Source organism: Triturus cristatus, chromosome 8 (genome assembly GCF_964204655.1).
Source record: "Triturus cristatus chromosome 8, aTriCri1.1, whole genome shotgun sequence".
NCBI classification, from domain to species: Eukaryota; Metazoa; Chordata; class Amphibia; order Caudata; family Salamandridae; genus Triturus; species Triturus cristatus.
This window is the reverse complement of record NC_140591.1, coordinates 985,199,301-985,220,912: the sequence shown is the minus strand read 5'-3', so window position 1 is coordinate 985,220,912 and position 21,612 is coordinate 985,199,301. Positions and strand designations below refer to the sequence as shown.

At 42.0% G+C, this 21,612-nt stretch overlaps 1 protein-coding gene across 1 annotated transcript in view; it reads right to left on the bottom strand.

Moving 5' to 3' along the window:
- The window catches only part of FRMPD4 (FERM and PDZ domain containing 4), a 1,281,777-nt gene that overhangs the window by 239,906 nt on the left and 1,020,259 nt on the right, over positions 1-21,612 (bottom strand). Inside the window, exon 6 of the mRNA XM_085622531.1 lies at positions 16,455-16,559. Coding sequence (XP_085478657.1) covers positions 16,455-16,559 — 105 coding nt within the window. The remainder of the gene's footprint in view (positions 1-16,454; positions 16,560-21,612) is intronic.

The following is a 21,612-nucleotide window of genomic DNA, read 5'->3' as shown; positions in this document are numbered from 1 at the left end:
TCTTTCTCTGAGCAAATATCTGCTGTGGCCGGTACATGTTTTGGCATTTTAAAGATGCTACGTAAGATTCTGGACCTCCTCCCCCTGGATGCTAAAAGAAGTATTGTACAGGCTCTGGTCACGTCTCGCCTTGACTATTGCAATGTCCTGTATCTAGGGGTGACTGCAAAAAATCTTAACATCTTGCAGAAGGTCCAAAATGTCGCAGCCTGGCTTATCCTGAATATCCCAAGGAGGGCTTCGGTGGGAGAAGCTTTGAAGGAACTGCATTGGCTCCCTATCCGAGCCAGAGTCACCTTTAAGGCCCTATGCTTTAGTCAGAGGATCCTTAGGAAAAGGGGGCCGTGTTTTCTACTCCCCCTCCTGATGGTCTACCAGCCTGCTCGTAAACTGAGATCGTTGGGCAGTGCTCGATTGACTGTGCCCAGGGTGCGGAAGGCGCGGGCTGGCGGGAGATCCTTTGGTTTCCTGGCAGCCAAGGCATGGAATGAGCTCCCTGTGGATCTGAGGACATCTGAGTCGTAGTATCTATTCTGCAAGAAACTGAAAACCTGGCTCTTCCGTCACCCCCGGGAGGTCTAAAGTAGTAGGGTGCCATCTCTGTGTGGATGTCCGCACTGGATGGTGGTTAGCTTGGGAGGGTCGCTGGGGTTCATTTATGTCCTTGCGCGGGGACACTCCGGTTGGAGTAACCATAGCGCTTTATAAGCTTCCTAATAATAACAATACTATGACTACAAATGTGAGATTATACACATTTATGGCTTCGTCAATGATGCATGATCACTAAGAATCAGGGTCTTTTGAGTTTTCCAAAATATGGCACATCCAAACTCAGAGTTATAGAGAGATTGAGGGACAAGCTATACAAAATTAATCCACCCCCTAAACCTACACAGTATGAATCATTGAACATTTGGAAGAAAACAGCAAATGCGGGAGAGAGAGAAAAATATCAAAATAAGATTAGCAGAACATCGCGTAATTATGCAGAAGCTCGATGGGATGAGGAGCAACAGTAATGGAGGAAGGCTATAGTCAAAGGAACTAAGCACAGGAAAAGAAGATCAAAAACACGAGAAGAAGACAGATATCATGAGTGATTCAGAGATTAAATATTGGATGCATTGTTAGCAGCGTGTCCATCACCATATGTGGCCCCTGTAACCAATACTGAGGGAACTTCACAAAAGTGGCTAAAGATCCTGTTGACCCAAATATGGTTCCAACTGAAAGACCATTATAAATTACATAGCCTATTGTACAACCTATTATATCAAAAATTGTTCCTGCATGAATTGAGACTGCTACTACAAAGATGCCTCCAGGTGTCACTGCTAAAATTGTAACTATACCAGCATCCACCACTGGGGTGGTAACAGCACAATCATTGATGTTGTTCCAGTTAATGTGGCTCAAGGAGCTGTTGGAGGAGCACCTTTGACAGGGTTTATCCCGACATCACAGAATTTACAGATTGTTACTTGGACACCACCACAAACAGTTCATCCACTAAAGAAAGGGAAAAGGATTTACCTCACAACTCCAATGAAACAGGGTGAGAGGAATTTATTTGAATATGGGTTTTTCACCCATAGTTTGAAGTGATGGCACGGAATAAAAATCCAGAAAGTCAGATTATCTTTACACAACAGACTGAAAAAAAGAGACCACTGAATGCCCCGAGATTAAAAATAGAATTAGAAGAAATAATCAGAGGTTGTTTAGAACTCAATCAATCAATCAATACTTTATTTGGTCGGTTATGTGACCATAAAAGCTCATAAAAGGAAAACAATTAATATACAACAGAGTATAAAAACATAAATTTACTATTAAATATCAGGCAAATTCATAAAACCTCACATCACCAGTTTAAGGTCATAATTCATACATATTTCTCTGGCTCAATGGTATATAAAAAGAACAGAAACAGCACATCAAATATCTAATCAGAGCAAATCCTGCAACCTCACATCACTAATTTAGCTTCATGATGGATTCATTTTCTCAGGCTCAAAGCCTGAGTAATGAAATTTAAAACAGTGAAACAAATCAAAGGGGACTCTAAATGTTGCAAGAAAGACATACCTTCAAGATGACAGTTAAAATATCTCTCTTTAAGTATTGGCCATAACAATTGGGATCTTTAGAGTGGACAGAAAAATATAAAGTGCTTTGTAGTTTGGCGGGAATAACCATAACAATCACAGGGCGGCAAGGAGGCAAACCAAGAGCCTGTGGTTGGGCAAGCCCCTAGATAATGAATCTTATTCATACGAAAGTCTGAAAGATAAAATCTATGTTGGGGAGTTCTAATCCACAAAAGATAGGGCTCCATGCCAATGCACGTAGAAAGATCTATATACTGTTGGATTGTTGCCTTGTCTATAGCTTTCTCTATTCTTAGCTTTTCCTTGCATTCTAAGAATTTTAACTTAATCTGTGCCTTAGTAAGAATGCTAAGGTTTCCTGTACATTCCCCCGGATCTGCCCACCCCAATTCTTGCAAAAATAACTTAACATAGTTTAACCATGGAATGGCTTGTGAAGTACTCTGTTTTAAACAATCTTCAAACATGTCACGTGTAAATTTCAGATCCGGAGACAGCCATATTTTTGCCTATAACGTAAGAGGAGCTAGCCTCACCGTGTATTTCAGGAAAACTATTCCTCTTTCACTATGTGTAATTAGCCTCGTAATGGATCTCGGGAGTCCTAAAAGTTTGGACAGGAGTTTGTTCTCAACTCTCTGTAAGGACGATACCAGGGCAAAATCCATACTCCCTCTCCATACATAGCCAGCGACAGACACATATTTTTATATAGCATCACTAGTTCTTTCGGGGGTTTATGTCCCAATTTTGTGCCAAATCTGTAGAGAGCCTTGCATGCTGCTTCAGTAAGTTGTGAACTCTGATTTACAAGTCTGTCCTAGGTCAGATTCGCTGAAAATAATATCCCCAGGTAGCTAAATGTTGATGTTTTTATTATTGGCGTACCGCTCACAAAAATCTTTCTAGAGTGGGTGTTTTGGGAGCCACTAGTCAAAATATAAGATTTCTTATGATTGACCATAAGCTTCAGATCACCCATAAAGGTATTAAACCCATCCAGGAAAATGTGAAGCCCATTAGCGATGTGCGAAAAACGCACCACATCATCGCTTACAGAAATATGGGGACCAGACTGTTACCTGATTTGGGGATATCAGTGGTTAGGGACCTTAAAAATGCATCGAGTGCATTAATATAAAATTACAATAACACGGGGGCCAGGATACGGCCTTGTCTGACCCCCCCCCCCCCGAGTAACTGGAAGAGGAGACGTCACATTCCCGTTTTGTGTAAAATGAATCCTCATGGAAGCATTTTTATGTAACCTTCTCAAAACCATTAAAAGGGGGGATCAACCCCAGCTTGCCAAATAATCTCCCAAAGTTTATCTCTGTCCACTAAATCAAAGGCTGAGGAGAGGTCAATAAAGGTCATGTGAATAACACCTCTCCTGGCCTTGACATACACATTTAATATAAGGGACAGACTAAGTGTTTTTTCTGAGGTGCCTAAACCTTGTCGGAACCCACGATTTACCTCTGCAAAGGAAGCTTTCTCTTTTGCCCATACTTCCAGTTTTCTCAGGATCATTCCCCCAAATACTTTTGCAGAAGAATCAATGAGAGATGGGCTGGTAGTTTGATGGTCATTTTTATCTTCCTTCTTATAAATGGGGATTGTCACTGAGTTCTTCCAGGAATCAACCGGCCCTCTAATGACCAATGCTCTAAAGACATTTGTTAACAATAGAGCCCAAAGAGCTAGATCATGCTTGACGAGAACCCCATCTGGGCCTGAAGCTCTTCCTGAAGCTGAGCTGTCAATAGCTTTTTGGCCTTTCCCAATTGTAATTGAATTACTGAGAGCCACTAGATCCTCACAAGTTAAGGCAGCATCAAGTGCCAGGAGACACTTCACCCAATTCAGCCGTAAATATTTTTAAAAAGTGGGAAACCCAAACTTTTCCAAAATAAGACAGTCAGTACCTGAGGGGGGTTTGCTGGTAAAGAAAGGATGGTTGTGAAGGGATGGCTGGAGGCCGTGACTTATGGCCATGTGCAGCTGAGTGTCTTTTGGGACCTGATGCCAGCGGCCTCCAGGCCGCGAGATATCTGGGAACCCTTTGTACGGTGGGCTCAGGAGCGACAAGAGATGGAGAGGGAGGGGGCTGCATTGGATGAGTGAGAGGGGGTTTAGTCTATGACTGGTCGGCACCAAATTGGAGGTTGGGGGGCCCAAGCACATTTCCAAATGTTACTGGATGAACGGAATGGAAGAGATGGTCTGTCCCTGCGCTGTTGGATCCCCTCAGCGAGGGTAGTATACGTTGACATGAACACTCTAAGACTTGGATGTATGTACGCGATTGCATTGGCATGTATCGTAAATATACTGAGGATATCATATTGCTGGAATATGTTGTTGGTTACAGTTTGAAATGCTGTGTTAAGTTCAATCAAGCTTATAAAATAAAAAAAATAAAAAAAGAAATTAAAAAAAAGAAAGGATGGTTCACTATCTCCAAGAAAGCCTTGTTTTCTTTGACAGAAGCAGCACATTCCAGATCTTCCCATGCCTGAGTACGTATCTCTTGTTTTCTTTTTTCAAGCACAACAGTAGAATTCTGCCTCACTTCTCTACCATCCACAGGATCATGGGGCACTTTATTAGTTACTTCTTACAGGAGTTTGAGAGCTATTGTGCCGTCTTTATTTAACCATGAGTGTACTGGTTGGGCCTTCAAAGGTTTAACCTCAAATAACAGCCCCGCAATAGAAGTGCAGATTCTCTCAAACCTATCCAGAACTATCCCAATGTTTATGCTTTCAGATAAGCAATACATAAACTCATCAATGCTAGACAAGACCAGTTCAGAGTGAATTTTGGGGGCACCCACCCTTTTCCAGTTTCTACGGACCCTTTGGTTTTGGGAGAAAGTTAAGGGTGCAGGTTCTCTAGAAGGCAAAGAGGGGGTGAAAGGAAAATAAGAAAATGAAGCTAATTGGACGATGAACACTAAAAGGAGAAGACAAAATCTCATATTTACTTAAGAAAGGAATCATGGTGGGAGACTAGAATGTGATCAATAGCACTCCCCTTCTCTCTTTCCACATAAGTCGAAGTGTAGTCATCAGGATCACTGGAAATTCCAGATGCGAAATGAAGGTTATTCAACAGCAATATCCATGTTAATACTTGTCCATAGGGGGAATGGTGAAAGTGTGTCACCTTAACATCCTACTATCTCACACACACGGCTACCACCAAAAGAACATTGTACAATATTAAAATCACCTGCCTATAGTATGGAAAGGCGATTGCACTAGTTACTTATTTGGCGTAGGCTAACAGACTCCAAATCCTCAACAATATTCCATGGTTGAGAAGTGTAAAAATTGTAGTAAAAATGTACTAGGAGGATACTAAGCTGTGTAGTAAGGGAAAGCTTCAGGATCTGATAATATGGATTCGAGATTATCTCTATACAGATAGATTTTTTAGCCTAGTTGAAACAAGGACAGCAAAACCTCCCTTACCGCTGCCCACATTAGAAGACACCGCTGGAGAACAGAAAGATCTGAACCAATCTACTTTGTCAAAGGCCCAAGTTTCTTGGCAACAAATGACATCAAAGGGATCTATAAATGTCATTCAGAATCTCGTATCTTTAAGCAAAGACTTGCCCCATTCCAATCGATAAAGGCTAAAGTGTCATTGCGTTTTATGCCAACACTGCTCATTCCCATCACATTGTCACTTTGGGACAAACTAAGAGATTCCATACTAGGAGTTTCGGCAGCAGGGTTCCAAGTCAAAGGATTTGAGACAGTCTCAGTAAGTCCAAGAACATCCTCTGGGGTCTCATTACAAATTAGCAGTTCCTCAGCTTGAGTGTAACCAGGGACCAAAGGGTTGAATCCAGAGATCTGCTCAGAATGTCATACTCAAGGTGGGAATCTAATTGCTACTGGGTCATTCAATGGTCGCATATAACTATAAGTGTCTAATCTTTCTTTCCACTTGTGATCTTTCAGGTGGGGCTGAAATATTTATGCCCCTCTCTAAAAAGGAAGAAGGGACGGGTGTGCCGGTTACCCTCTTCTGGTTTTGTTGTGAAGAGTCCTGGGTTTTTCATTGTTTCCAGCTATTGTGATGGTACCGTGAGGGGCTACCTCCTAGGGTAAGAGATGTGGGTTAGCAATGGATTCATCACTGACTAAGAATATATTACAGATCTTATCTCCAGGATCGTTTTCTCCAGCGCACCAATTCTGTCCATAATGTGCGTATGGCAATAGTAAGTGTCATTCCTAACTGGTCCCAGAGCCCACTCGTTAAGAATTTTAGTTCTCTGAGAGTCCTTGCATCACTAGCAGGGAGAACCGCAGGATGTAAATTTACAGACCCTACTGATGTTGATGGAGTTGATTTGCAGCCTGTCTTTTTGCAATTGATGAGATTTGGAGCTAGCTTTCCCTTTTTTCTTTTTCACCATGGCTTCACTGATGATTCAGCATAATGAGAGATCAGAAACTGCTGTAGATGGGCCAGGCATGAGCCTCCCTTCCTCTTGAATATGAGTAGAAGAGGTGGATTCCTGTAGAGACTCCTGTAGAGTGCCTTCACTCTCCCTGCAGCCAGGGAGGCCTCAATAGTATTTCTATGTAAGGTGTTAAGTTGTGAGGTGACAAAGCTCAAATTATCGCCAGGTCCAATGATAATAGTCTCTCAACTACCTCTATCTCTTTTGCAATCACACTAACACCCGATTAAGAAAAGTGTCCAAGGTGGTACCTGCTTATGCGTGGCAGGAGCCAATCTCTTTCTCCTTTCCTGACCGTAATTAGCATTTTACCATTTTGTAGGTCTAAAAAATAACATGGGTATAGAATATAGCTCACTTCATGGTGTGACAGGAATTGGAGTATCTCAGAGTCAACCCAAGGGGTGACCCAACCCCGCTGCTTTCCCGGCCGATGATGAAAACGGGCTTGATGGGCTTGACCTGTGTCTTGACCTGTGTCCACTCTTCGTACCTCCCTAATGAACTCACATTGGTGCGATGTCTTCCAGGCACAAAGCCACCTATTGCAGAATAAAGTGTTATTAGACCACAGCAGTGTCTGCGGCATCTTGCATCCAGCCTCTGTGGGTTATCTGACTTATCGCTCAGTTTAAACAATCCCAAGGGTGAGAAAAGAATTTTGAAAGGGGAAAGAAAGACCCCCCTGTTCGTGCCTCTATCCATTCTCCGTTGGTTTGCCTCAGAATCTCTATAATTGAAAGCACACACAACAGTGCAACACAGTCAGTCAGGTGCTATTCGATGCTCAGCAGGGAGGCATGAACCCACTTACCTTCTCCCCCTGGTCTTGATTTTGCCACCACCTCCATCCACACACAAGAGAAGAGGATGCAGGTGAAGATAACATTTTAGTTTAGTGGGCAAATAAGCAAAATGGAGGAATCTGGAAACTTCGCTGACCTCAGCTATAAGACTCTCTGGCCTCTAGCCTTGGCTCACCAGAAACTCCTGTACCACTTCACTAGCCCCCGTATAGGATGCAAAGTTGCCCCTTAACGGCAAATGCCAATCAGTACCTCCTGACTCCTAAACGCTACTCACCAGCAAGCGCCCTGCCACCATTCCCTGCTGTACACCCTTTATGAGCAGACCGGGTGCAGTGATAGGGAGACAGGGAGACAGGCTCAGCAGCTCAAGCGGTATTAGTGGTACTGAGGCATTTTTAAAGTTCACCTCAGACTTTTGGACTGAGGGCAAACATTACCACCGCATCGGCTATGTCGAAAGAGAAGAGGGCTTGAAGGGCGACTTCACAGGAGACTTCCCGAAATCCGGCGATCCGCCGCCCTCCTCCACCTCCTCGTAGTTCGCTCCCCTCTCCATGCGTTACGTATGTGGGCGAGTACGGCATAAGGGCGAGGGGCTGCCAACAAACAATTAACCCAGTGCCAAGAGAAAGAATTGATATATTTGTGTAAAGACAGTCACACATGATAAATTAACAGACTTTGCCAAACAATATAATGTAGGTATTTCAAAGTGTTCCATTTCAGAAACGTCTTAGGGTACAACTAGATGATGAGTTTATTGAGACAATGCATTCTTCAGGAATGCTATTACACATAACTGAATTTGTAAAATACATTGGTAGATGAGGTGATTTTGAGAAATTGGAAAACTAATGGTCAAAGAAGACTGAAATGAAAAAGAAGCAATCAGGGGTAGATGAAGCACACAATGAATCTCAGACAGGTTCATTGGATAAAGGAGAAGTTTTGGTTTATCCTTTAAGAAAAATACATGGAGGAACATATGTTTATGTTCCTTGGAGCAGAGGAGTTCTTGCATCATTTTCAAACAGTTTTCCAAAGTTGAGAGACAAGCCCGTATAGTGGTACACACTGGTTGACAGATTTGTTAACATTTCAAAAGTGCTGTGGTTCGATTTGAATACATTCTTTGACATTGCAGTGCTGAATGATTTGTGGGCTGAATGCAAAGTTGCTGTACAATGGCCATGTTAAGAGCCAACGAGAGATCCCTGCACTAATGCACCATCTCCTGTAGTCACCGAAAAATATGACGCAGTGATAACTTTCATTAAAGGCAAGGTGCCTTCCAAAAGACATTGATTGGGTGAAATTTATAAGAAATTTACGAAAGCCAAAAGAATCAGTGCATGATTACTATGAGTGGTTATTACAGGTGTTTCAACAGCAGTGGGAGAGAGTATCTTGAACCTAGTGATAATGGGTTCCTTGTGTCAAAGTTCGTTATTGGGTTAAGACCAGCAATTTGGACGCACATAGAGTAGAGTGTGATTTGTTGTCAAACAAAGTCATTGGATAAAATTCTGAGATATGTAAAGAATTGCAATGATGAACAAGAGATGAAGCAGAAAAAGATTAAGTAGAAATTAATGGTAGCTCAGACAAAGCTTGCTTTGAAAGGTTTTCAGAAACAGTCATTAACAGGAAATGAAGGTGGCATGCAAGGTGTTGGGTTTTCAAGCTGACGTACAAGGTACTCATGAGTTTTTGTGTAACAGGGTAGAGGTAGAGGTGTTCTGGTTGATCTGAATACTGGTATGAATGTTGTGACACTGAAGAAAATGACCCCTTGTCACCTCTGTAACAATATTGGGCATTGGAAGTGGGAGTGTAGACTCCAGAAAGAGTAAATGGAAATGTGCAATGCAAAGAGGAAGCCAAATGCAGATGCAAAAGGTGGAGCAAATGCTAGTGCCAATGCAGAAACAGGTTCCAATGATGCAAGTTCCATAAAACCTGATGGTCCCACAGAATATGGGAAACCCCAGATTTAATTTTAATCAGTTGCCCAACGCAAATTTAAACCAATTTCAGAACCAGAATTAAAACCCATTTTAACAGTTTCCTGTGTTTAATAATGATGGTTTTGGCTCCGACAATGCCCAGTCATGCTGCCTGAGGGGGAGGAGGATTGCGTGCTTGGTGCAGTCTTGGAGATAGACAAAGGGTGGACCATTTGTAGAAGAGAAGTTAATGGCCACCCAATGTCATTTCTAATTGACACTGGTGCTACCAGACCTACCCCTCTCAGGGAAAAAGATCCACATTGTAGGAGTTTCAAATAAATAGATCACAAATCCAGTCTCATAGAAAGTTCCTGTAAAAATAGGGTAGTTTGAGGAAAAACATCAATGTATTCCCATAAACTTGTTAGGAAGAGATTTGTCACACAAATTAAATTGCACAATGTATGGTACTCAAGATGGCATAGAATTCTAGACACATGGTGAAGACATGGAGTTTAAATGGCTCGACAAGAAGAGTTATATCCTGCTAAGAATTGGGTTTCTGGTTGGCAGAGATATGCACCCTGTTTAAGCAGGAACCACAATCCTAGTCAGGGTAAGTCAGATCCACACCATAAATTAGCCTGTGCTCACCCTCGGGAAGCTTGGCACATAGCAGGCAGGCAATGTGTAAAGCAACACAACACAGTGTAACACAATGAAAATACCACAAAAAAACTCCACACTAGGTTAATTGATTGATGTACTTATAGAGCGCAGCTATCACCCTACGGGCATCTTGGTGCTTGCATTGGGAACCCGTCCTGGTTTTTCCCTGTAAGATAACCCGTACTGGGCATCCCCAAGGTGAAAGCCAGGCATCCCGCCGCGGGGGGCCGTTGTGGAGATTAAGCAGGCTTGTTGCCCAGAGCTGCATAGTGTGAACTCGTGCTTAGAGTGGGCACCGAAGCGAGAATTATCGAGCCCGTGGACAATTGGGCTCTGGACCATGCCGCGTTGGGAATCGAACCCAGGTCCCGGGTCTGATCTCTGCTTCAGGGTATGCCTCCTCTAACCAGTGAGCTACACTTCTTTAATATGATATGATATGATATGATATGATATGATTTAAATATGTAAAACAAGACAAATACAACAAATATCCAATAAGTAGAAGTCGAGATATGGATTTTTAAAGATTAAATGTAAAAATAGCGTTTAGAAGCAATAAGCGCCTATGGGGGTTAGCTGGTCGCGCTGGTCGATGATGGGGCACCTGCCGGATACAGGAGCCACGCATGGCTCACTGAACAAAGGACCTTGATCCTGGTTGCAACAGCGAGATGCGGGGTGCAGCCAAGCGATGTGTCGGTGTCAATCCCGCAGTCAAGGTGATGCGTAGATTTTCTTCACGCAGGGGTGCCAATGCATCCATTCTGAAGATGATGCACCGAAAGGTGCCATGGAAGATGCGCCGGGTTTCTACATGCAGTCAAGGGGATGCATCGATTTTCCCACACTGCAGTGGCGGCGATGCATTGGTTCCGATGCGTCAGTTCTTTAAGGCGATGCATTGGTTTCGAGTATGGTGCACCAAATCTGCTACAGCAACAGCGACAATGCTTCGGTTCTGCTACATGCAGACGGGAGATGCATCAATTTAACTGAAGCATGCACCTGGATCTACTTCCAGTGGACCCACCACAGGGGCAGGTAGTGAGACTTTGATATCCCTGAGGCTCAGAAACAGGAGGCAAGCCAACAAGCCCTTTGGGGCAGTGCCAGAATGGGAACCCAAAGCAACCCCGGCAAATTTTGTCAAACCAGCCCCCATAGGTTGTGTAGCGAGCGAGTCTGACTACTACAATTAAGGTTTGGGGGGTTCTCCCCCCTCCAAGAAAATATGGGGGAAAATGGCAAAAATTGTGCATTCTACATCACATTTTTCAATATTTATTCCATTGTATTAGCTTTTAAAGCAGAGTAAATGAAAGGCTTACAGTGCATTAGGATATGACAATCTTTATTGGGGACCTTCAATGGTTCCTTTACTATCACCCTCCAACAGTGCCCCTCATTTCTCCATGTATTTCATTTGTTTTATTGCGCTTCTCATACCAGATTATGGTGTCGGAGCACTTTACATCAAACACACATTGAGATAATGAATAATATATGTGTAAGTCAGTGTATAGAAAATGATGCATAAGACCAAGTGCACTACGAGGTGTAGGCATTTTTTAAGCGTTATTCCTTGGGCTGGAGCAGCACAAACTCGGGTTACAAAATGTAACACAGTGGTTAGGGATACATTTACTAATAATCATTTGTTTCTACCCAAACAAACCCTTTTCAGCAACATTAGGATAATGAAAGACTGGAAAAACATAACTTTCCAACCTGTACCAAATAGTTGGCATGTAGCTCTTTGATGGCAGTTCATACCTCACTGTACTAGATTACAATTGTAACATATGAACTGCATAGTAAAAAAAGGATCGTTAGTGACAAAAGCAGTAACCCACAAATACATTTATGTGATAAGCGTGGTACACATTCTTTGTAGCAGGCATATTAACACTTCTACGCTACGTTATGGACGAGTTAAAACTGCCTCTAGAACTCAAGTTCACTCCAGCAGGAAGATTAATCTCCAGAGAGATCTTGACATATTTATTGCTGCTTGATATACAAAGAACTCTGCAGCCACTGCTTTAAAAACACAGGGAGGCTGGAAGCGATAGTCAGTACTGTGTTGGCTATTCTGGTCGGCTGATTTTGTTATTGGGGGACAACAGTGCAGCACTGCAAACCCGACCCCCACCTCCCCCCCAAGTAACAAAACTGACCTCCAACCCTTCCAACCTCCCGGGGAAACCCTCGATGCCCGGTACGGCCAGTCTGGCCTTGCTTGGAGATCAGTCTGGGTTCAAGCATAGTCCAGGTCTTCCACAGCAGGGGCAGAGAGTAGCAGGCAGCAGGGCAGCACAGCAGAAAAGCAGTACTTCCACAGCAGCAGTCCAGCAGAGTGATTGTCCTTGTAGCAGCACAGAAGTCATTCCGCCTGACAGAGTATCTTTACAGGTCCAGAAATTACTGATTTGGTGGGGTCAGAGACCCAGTACTTATACCCATTTGTTCCGTTGAAGTGGTGGTGACTTCAAAGAGGGGCTTTGAAGTGCACAGAGGTCCTCTCTTCCCAGCCCTGGCTCCAGACTCACTACAGGGGGGTAATCAACCCTTTATGTAGGGACAGAACACAGCCCATTCAGGTGTAAGGGTTAGCTCCTCCCTCCCATGCAGCTGCCCAGGATGACCCATCAGGATGCAGATGGGCACTCAGTCACATCTATCCTTCCTTTGTGTGTGTCAATAGGGAATGGGCAAAGTCCAGCTGTAACCCACCGCAGATGTGTATTGGAGACAGGATGCAAGCACACAGACCTTTAAGAGCAGCAAAATGCCATCTTTCTAAAAGTGTAATTTCCAAAAAAGTAATGTGAAATCCAACTTTGCCAGCAAAGATGATTTATCATTACCATTCCAATATCTGAAACATGACAGAGCTACTCCTTCTCAATCAGGAATTGCAGCTTAATAGTTTAATAAGGAATTCCCAATGTTAACCTACGAGAGGGGTAGACTTCACAGTAGTGAAAAATGAATGTAGGTGTTTTTCACTATGAGGACATGCAAAACTTAAAAAAGTACATGTCCTACCTTTTAGTTACAGAGCACCCTGGCCTATGGGCTACCTAGGGCCTACCCTAGGGGTGACTTGTATGTGATAAAAGGGGTGTTAATGCTTGGCAAGGGATTTAAATGCCAAGTCGACATGGCAGTGTAAAATGCGCACACAGGCTCTGCAGTGGCAGGCCTGAGACATGGCAGACCTGAGGAATGTTTTAACAGGCTACTGGTGTGGGAGGCATAATCAGTGCTGCATACCCACTAGTAGCATTTCATTTACAGGCCCTGGGCACAGGTAGTACACTTTACTAGGAATTAAATAAATCAATTGTGGATAAGTCAATTAAACTATATTTAGGGCACAAGCACTTTAGCACTGGTTGGCAGTGATAAAGTGCTTAGAGTCCTAAGGCCAACAAAAAGAATACAGCAAAAAGAGGAAGTAAGCTGGAAAAATGTTTGGGGAAGACCACCCTAAGGCTGTCGGGTCCAACAATATGTATATTAAACTTTAAGCCTGCCTGACACTATGTTTACTTTGAAAACGTGTATATGAAAACATCCACTTACACATTATCAGTCTAAGCGTTGTGAGTTCCAGGTGCACGTGTCTTCTGTTTTTTTTACATTCATTGAACAAGGGTGAGTCTGAACCGCAAACTGACCCCTGTGATAGCCTCCCGTCATGAGCGGATAGAGCGCACAAAGGTCGTTCCCGGGAGTGTAATATTCACATCACGTTTTTGTGTTGCAATTATTCATAGTTACCGGAGTAACAAAGCTCTACTGTCAAGCAGCTTCAGAAGTCTTTACTTAAAGTGAAGTGGTGAAATTATGCTTGGGTCAAGATAAATCTAAAGTCCTAGAGTGGTCTATGATTGATCTGTCGACTCACGTCAGAGAAACTGTACAGTCAGCAAACCTCAGACCACATCCTCTCATACTCTCAAGAGAGAATTCCCAGAATGAGTGGGCGACAAAACGTCCAATCGGTCTTTGTCTTTGTAATAAAGCTGCACACTGATTGGCCTGATGTTGCTATCCCCCAGCCACCGCACTGTCACAGTTCATGTGATTGCAGGAGGCTGCATCCTCGTGGCTTAGCCAAGTCAATCTCGACGAAGCTCTTTAGAAAAAAGACTTACTTAGCAATCCTAGCTATTTAGACATTACTCTTCTGTGTTTTGGGCAGTTATGTAACCAACTTATTTCAGCCTCTCATCCCACAGCTTTTCAGGAGGCCTGAGCATCTTCAATTATCTGCACCTCCTGCAGTGAAACAAATAAAATCACTGCCGGGGGAAGGGAACCAGCTAATAAAAGCAGAAGTGTTCCTGGAAAATGAAGCTAAAAGTGTCTTCCCATTTGCGTAGAAATTAGGGGACAGTGGGAGGCGGCAATGAAGGTAGAGAAAGATTTAGAGTGATAGCTCGCTTATTTTCTCCCCAATTATTTATAAATAATATGCAATAATTTGAGTGAAAAGCAACATGATTGTCTTAATCTGTAAAGTGTTTTGGAATTAAGCTTTGGGAAGACACTATCTGTGACAGGAAATATGTCTGTGTTCGAGTAGCAGGCTGTACTTATTTTGACAAATGAAACATGGAACTGCTACCTCTCTGCTCACCACTTCAAGTGGCCACTACCTTTAGTCACAATGTTTTACAAATCGATTCAAGGTGACCCCCCTGTCTCAGATACGTCTGGATGACTAAGCTTGGTTCTTTTTTCTTTCCGTTCTTCCATTTACTTTTTTAATGTTTTTGTCATTCTTGGGTGTTTAAACTATTTCTCCAGATCATAGCAATTCACAACTACTAGTACCATTTTGATTGTGTCAATAAGAATCATATGTTCCTGCGAGGTGCTTCAAAACTAAAACGATTTTCTGTACCTGTATTGAGTACACTTGCCCTAGGAACCATCTGTATTGTTCTATTAAAATAGTAGGGTTATTTTTAAATGTAAAATATTTTTTGTAAGCGCCAGGGCACCATGTTTAGGAGATGGCATATTTTATTTTTTCTTGCATGTACTTGAAATACAAATGTAAACGAATGATAGCTATTGCATCAGCCAGACCTATTGGTTTTGCCAAATCTCTTTGGAAGTGGTGTTTGTGGCCAGAACAATTGTTGTCAGGAACCGCCCTCCTCATCATTAGTTGGACCAGTATAGCGCCATCCTGGGAGTCATGGTGTAATATACACTAATGACTTCACCGTGACAAGCGAGCATGTTATATTTCTGTTGATGACTATCAATTTGAAACCCCGAATAATCCTACCACTTTTGGGCACAGAACGTTAGCATGTATGCAGCATCGGGTGAGATCAGCATCAGGGTTGGTGGTTGGCCCTTTGTGAGGTAGCCCACTGTTCAACTATAGGCCTGGAGGGTGAATCTCTGTACCCCTTCTTTCTTATACTGGGAAGGTGTCTGGAACAGAAGAGACTTTAAGGTGTGCACGTCAGCTGGCCTACGACAAGTGCTAAGATAAGCTTGCCTCTTCTAACTCTCAAGGCCAGCAAGAGTTACTGTCACTCAGTGCCTCAGTGGTGGAAGGCCATGCCTTCCTGTCACTCTGCAACTCAACGCTGCCAAGTAAAACAGAAAAGAAGTTTGGAGAAGTAAAAAAGAAGAAATTATGACACAATGTACCAGATATTAGCCATGGCATGGCACCTATCAGGTGGAAGGGCAGCACCTAAACACCAGTACCCAAAAGCTGCCAATGTCAAAACCTTCTTCAGGAGAGGGTGGATTTATTGGTATAGATTTTAGTTGTTCAACCATCCAAGTTCAAATCTTTGTGGATTCTGTTACTCCTCCATAGCATATACGCCAACACTCCCAAATTAGTGCATCTGTCCTAAAAATGACATTTTACTTTTCTCCTGCTTAAAATGTCGTTTGATTCAATACAGTTAATGGCAAAATTACATTCCCTCTATTGTTACCCCTTAATCTCCCTTTTATTGTTCTCAAATGTTTGCATGCACGCAGTAGGAACTTTCTCATTAGAATTACACTTTTTTTTAGCAAGCTTAAGTGTAAACTTAATTGAAAATGGGCATTGAGTGTGAACACCAGCGAAATAGGACAAATCGCCATGTTTATGTAACTTCTGGCCACCACTGGGAGTCTAACTTCAATTTGTGAACAACGGTGCAAAACTGGCCAACTAAACTCAGCCCTGTGTGTAAGTATTCTCCAGTTTACAACATCTTTTATCCTCCCACTCAGGATAACATCTTTGTCTATAAATGCCATTTTCATTGTTGCCTTGAAATGTGAAACCCTGCCATTTGAAGAACTGAGCAGGGGAATCAATTCGAACCATTTTGGCCCATTTCGTTTAAGTACATCTTAGGGATAATGGTTTAAATTTTTCAAGACTCACCGAAATCTGGCCGTTGATGATAACCTCCTCCGAAAAGCGGACTTTGACTGGGTTTGACTTCAACCTCGCTTTCTTCGCTGCACTGATAAATGCTGATTTGGGAGACTACAGAGAAAGAGGTATAGCTGTTGGTTCAAATCAAATCAAATCGACTTTATTCGCATTTGATAAATGCATAAAAGTACAAATATTAAATATACATCAGATAAATAACAACTGCATGTTATTGGACAAAAACAAGAACAGACTCTGATCGTAAGATCCAGCCAGAAATCAGGACTGGCTTTGCGTTTGAGAAAGTAGCATTAACATATTAGATCATATACTCAAAATTAAAATCTGCACTTGGCCACAAAAACAGAAGAAAGACAAGTATCAGTTTCTGACAAAATCGCAATGTCTATGATCACGTGTTGCAACAGATGTTTCTCATTTGGCAAGCACAATATCTAGTATTTTCAATCTAAATCTACAATTGGCCACAAATTATAGCATAATTGCAATCAGTAGTGGAATAGATACATGTGCAATTGAATATTAGTATTGGCTTTTAGTACAATGTTTTTCAAAGTATGTTATCAGTTGTTTAAAACGGTATCACATTAATAACTGAGTTATAGCCGGCCTACATAAGAGAATGTGTGAGTTGTAGTATTTCTAATGATCTGTTTGTGTTCTTTTTCTAACAAAATGTGTACAATCCAAATTATTTTTGCAATGAATAATGGAACTTGATTCATAAATAGAGAGGATTTGCTAACAGATCGGAAAAGATACATTCTAGGGATTCAGAAGAGATTTAATCAACACACTTTTTTTTATATAAGCAATATGACTAAAACTCAGTATTATTTCTCCTTGTTTTTCCTCTTTCTATGTGTGCTGCATTTTGGAGCACAGGTAGAAAGAAGAACATGCTTCAAAGGATTGCTTTTTGTGCAGGAAGGTGTCCCTTCCTGCACAAAAATAATTCTGCCTGTAACACAGGCAACCTTGCAGCACTGAGTTCGCCATGGCAGGGAGAGAGTAGGAATGCATCACATCTTAGTAGATATCCTGCTCTCTCCCTGTCTTGCAGTGCAGCAAATTGTATAATTGCATTGCGTTACATTTTTATAAATCAGTCCCCATATTGCCCTAACCATATGGGATTCCTTGGACACGAAGACACAGTGGGTGGAACATTGTTAACAAATCTTCGTTATGGATGAGCGGTCCAATTCAGTTAGAACAGATACATTTTCCCATTGTTCTCTTAAAAGAATGTGAACCTGTTTTTGTGAGAATGCCTTGACCTTCAGCACACCTTTGCACAGCCCCAAACCACAACAAATACATTTACAGTGGCTAATGTGTAGCAATTTGTTCTGAAAGTGGTACAGATCGGGTAAGAGGTTGCACCTGCTACATTTATTTTTATTAGAAGTTTAGTTGGGTGCTTGTCCATTATTAGTTTTGCTGTTTACCATGGTGAAAGTGATCTAATCTTGTATATTTAACAACCACTGATACAACTGAATATCCAAAAACTCTTTGAAAGAGACACATCAATAAGTTGATCCAATGATCTTCACAGTGGCCTGAGTCACATTTGTCATTTTGAGGTGCCTTGTTTAATTAGGTCTCGAAGTATTAATTAGTCACGTTCATTGGCACACAGGAGCAAAAAGAATATGGGGGCATATCAACAAGGGCTTTATCTCTGCTTTTTTGGCTTTAAAAGCCAAAAAAGGAGAGATAAAACTAGCGCCCTATCAACAACAGGGTGCTAACATGCAAATTTGCATGTTAGCACCCTTTTACTCTACGCTCCCCCTTGCATCTCTAATGAGATGCAAAGGGGGCGTTCCAGAGTTAAATAATAGGAGAAATGTCGCTTAGCGACATTTCTCCTATTATCAAGAATGTCGCTAACCCTGTTAGAGGCAAAAAAAGCAGCGCTAACCGCGGTTAACGCTGCTTTTTTACATCTGGTATTTTTCTGACTTAGCCATGATATCCTATGGAAGGAGGATATCATGGCTAAGTTTGCCTGTCCCTATCAACAAGGTAACGTGAGATTATCGCTGGGTTTCCAGCGATAATCTCACGTTAGCCTGTTAGCGTGAGGATTTTTATCGCTATTGAGATAAGCGTTGCTAATAGCACGCTATCTCAGCGATAAAAATTCACGCTAGCCGGCGATAATTATCCTAGCGCTAAGTGTGCTTAGAGATAATTATCGCCGGTTGTTGTTGATATGCCCCATGGTTCTTGTCTTGTTCTAGCTTTAAGTTGCAAGAACTCTCCAGTAATTTCCAATCGAGGCAACATTTGCAGCTCCTCTAATGTGGTGTTCTCATCCATACACCGTTCAAAAAATCCTTTGTAAATAGGTCAAGCAAAGTAAGTTAATATTCTTTTTCCTCGTTCCCAATTTCGGACTTATTTCCCAAACAAATCATAATTTGCACAAACATATAAAAAATCATTCTAGGTTTCTTTTGTATATCCTTCACTTCTTGCAAGAACTCCTTTGCACAAAGGAAAATGGAAAGAGCTTGGTGGAAGTGATCTTACAACTTGTGGAGTGGGCCCAACACTTTAAGTTTTTACTAGCATTATAATTTTGTGCACAGTGACACCTCCATTTAATGTCGCAATGCATATGATCTTCCACTACAGATGTAATGTACTACTGGGTACACCTAATTGGCTATTTAACTCTCCAATATGGCCATGTTACACTGCATCGGAAATTCACCAGTGGCATGGAAGTTAAATACCAGCAGTGGGATGTAGTTGTAGTGTCCTTCTATCTACACCATCCAAATATATGACTAAAATATACACCTCAAAGCAACACCCTTAGGTTCTGTCTGGCTGCAGTTTGAAGACACTGCGGTAAACACATATTAGAGAAAAGTGCAGTGTCATGTAGGAAATCCTACTTTCATACATTGAATAAATCATTCCTAAGTTTACAGTGTTAGTCAGCAAGTTTGTCTGCTCGAGGTATGAAAGTGGGCATGTTAAATATTAAAGAAAGGTAAGTCCCCAGAGTGAACAGTTATCAAAAGCTATTTGTCACTATGTTGGCAAAGTTTAATTTTTCTACGAGAGGGTACAGTTGTGAATAAAGGTCTATTTGCATAATTATGCCTTGGAAAATAGTTGAAACTTTTTTAACATTTCTTTTTTAGTATTTATCAAAAATCTAGCGCAATAATGAAAGTGGATTTTTGGAAAAATAAAAAGTCCAAGGGATGCACTCAAAATATTAGACAGAGATACACACATTCTTCAAAGTGAGACATGCTGTCTTGTTGTGTTTTCTGTCCAGTAAACACTATTAAATATTTGAATTTGCTGATTGCAGAGTCCTGCTAACCAGTCCCAAGAAGCACTGTCAGAGGAATCTGTCCCTTTGCTAGTGCGGGTTAAACAAAGAATCTACTTAAGTTTATCTAAAATAAAATGAAATGAGAGGATATGAAAAAGGGATTTCTTAAGCGCGAGGCTACTCAAAAGAGTTTTCCTGGTGCTGTGTGGAATGCAAGGTGAAAATGGAGTGCTGGAAAATTAATGTGCGAAAAGCAAGGTCTATAGAGCCAGATGTACGACTCACCAATTTGCGACTTGCAAATTGTGTCACATTTGCGACTTGCAATTTGCGACTCGCAAATTGGGATGTACAACAGTGCCTCACACAGTTTGCGATTCCTAATAGGGTTGCAAATTGCAGGCCTCATTAATATTAATCAGGCAGGCACAATTTGCGATCCCATTAGGAATGGCTAGCACTCACAGGGATGGTAGCCTGCTGGGATCAGCAGAACACCATGTCTGTGACTGCTTTTAAATAAAGCAGTTTTTTTCAAGAAAACAGGCTGCATTTAAAAAAAAGAAAAATTTAAATTTTCAGTTTCATTTTTCAAGGGCAGGCAGTGGTCCCTGGGACCACTGCCTGCCCTTAAAAATATTTTTTAACCCATTCACAAAGGGGATGGGGTCCCCTGGGGACCGTTCCCATTTGCGAATGGTTTACCACCTACTTGAAGTAGGTGGCAAATTGCAAGTGTTTTGCAAACGCAATTGCAGTCGCAAAATATTTATACATACAAATGCAAGTCGCTATTAGGAAGGAACGCCCTTGGAACGCCCCCTCCTAATAGCAAGTCGCAAACCTCATTTTGCGAATGAATAAAATTTACTGATTCACAAAATGAGGTTTGTACATGGCCATGCCCTGAATTGTGGTCGCAAACGGGCCAATTGCCCGTTTGGGACCGCAATTTAGGGTCGTACATCTGGCCCTAAGTTTCTTCCTAAAAGGCCCCTTGCCTTCAGTTTGACGCAGTTCTAATTGAAGTTTATTCCAAGCTTGTGGACCCAGAAAGGCAAAAAGATTAGGCCCCAGCTTTCGAGAGACAGGCCATAGGAACTATGGCCAAATGGCAGCTCAGAGAATGTAAGTTTCCAAGATTCTCTTGGGATTGTAGTGGAGGATCCTGGAGGACAGATAACCCGGACCAGAGTGATTCAGCATTCTGTGCATTAAGAGAAAGATTTTGAATAAGTTGCACTTATTCACAGAAACCCAGTTCAGTTTCCTCAGGTGCGGAGAGACATTAAACCCATGTTGGGAGATTGAGCACAAGACAAGCAGCTGCCTTTTGAACAATTTGCAAGTTCCTCACCAGGTACTGTGGGAGACCTGCATAGAGGGCATTGGCATAATCCAACCTGGACATAGCCAAGGCCAGGACCACTGTTTTCCTCACGGGGACAGAGAGGAAATTCAGGAATATATGCTGTACGCAAAAGATGAAAGCACGTGCCAACTACCATGTTTATTTGATTGTGAAAGGTCATGTGTTTATTGATCTTAACTCCTAAGTTTTTCACAGTATCAGCTTGCAAGTTGGGGGGAGAGGCGCCATCCGACCAATGCACTTGCAGGTTTAGGTTGCAATTATGACTGAAACTGAGAACCTCTATCTTTTAGGTATTACACTTAAGTTGGTTGGTATTCATCCAATGAAAAACTGCAGGTGAACAGGGTTTAATGGCATCCTTAATAGCATTCGGGGCAATTAGTTTGCCTTTCTTGAAAGAAAAGACAAGTTGAGTGTCATCAGCGTAAGAGATTATCTTGGCCCCGAAAGGCTCGACCAAT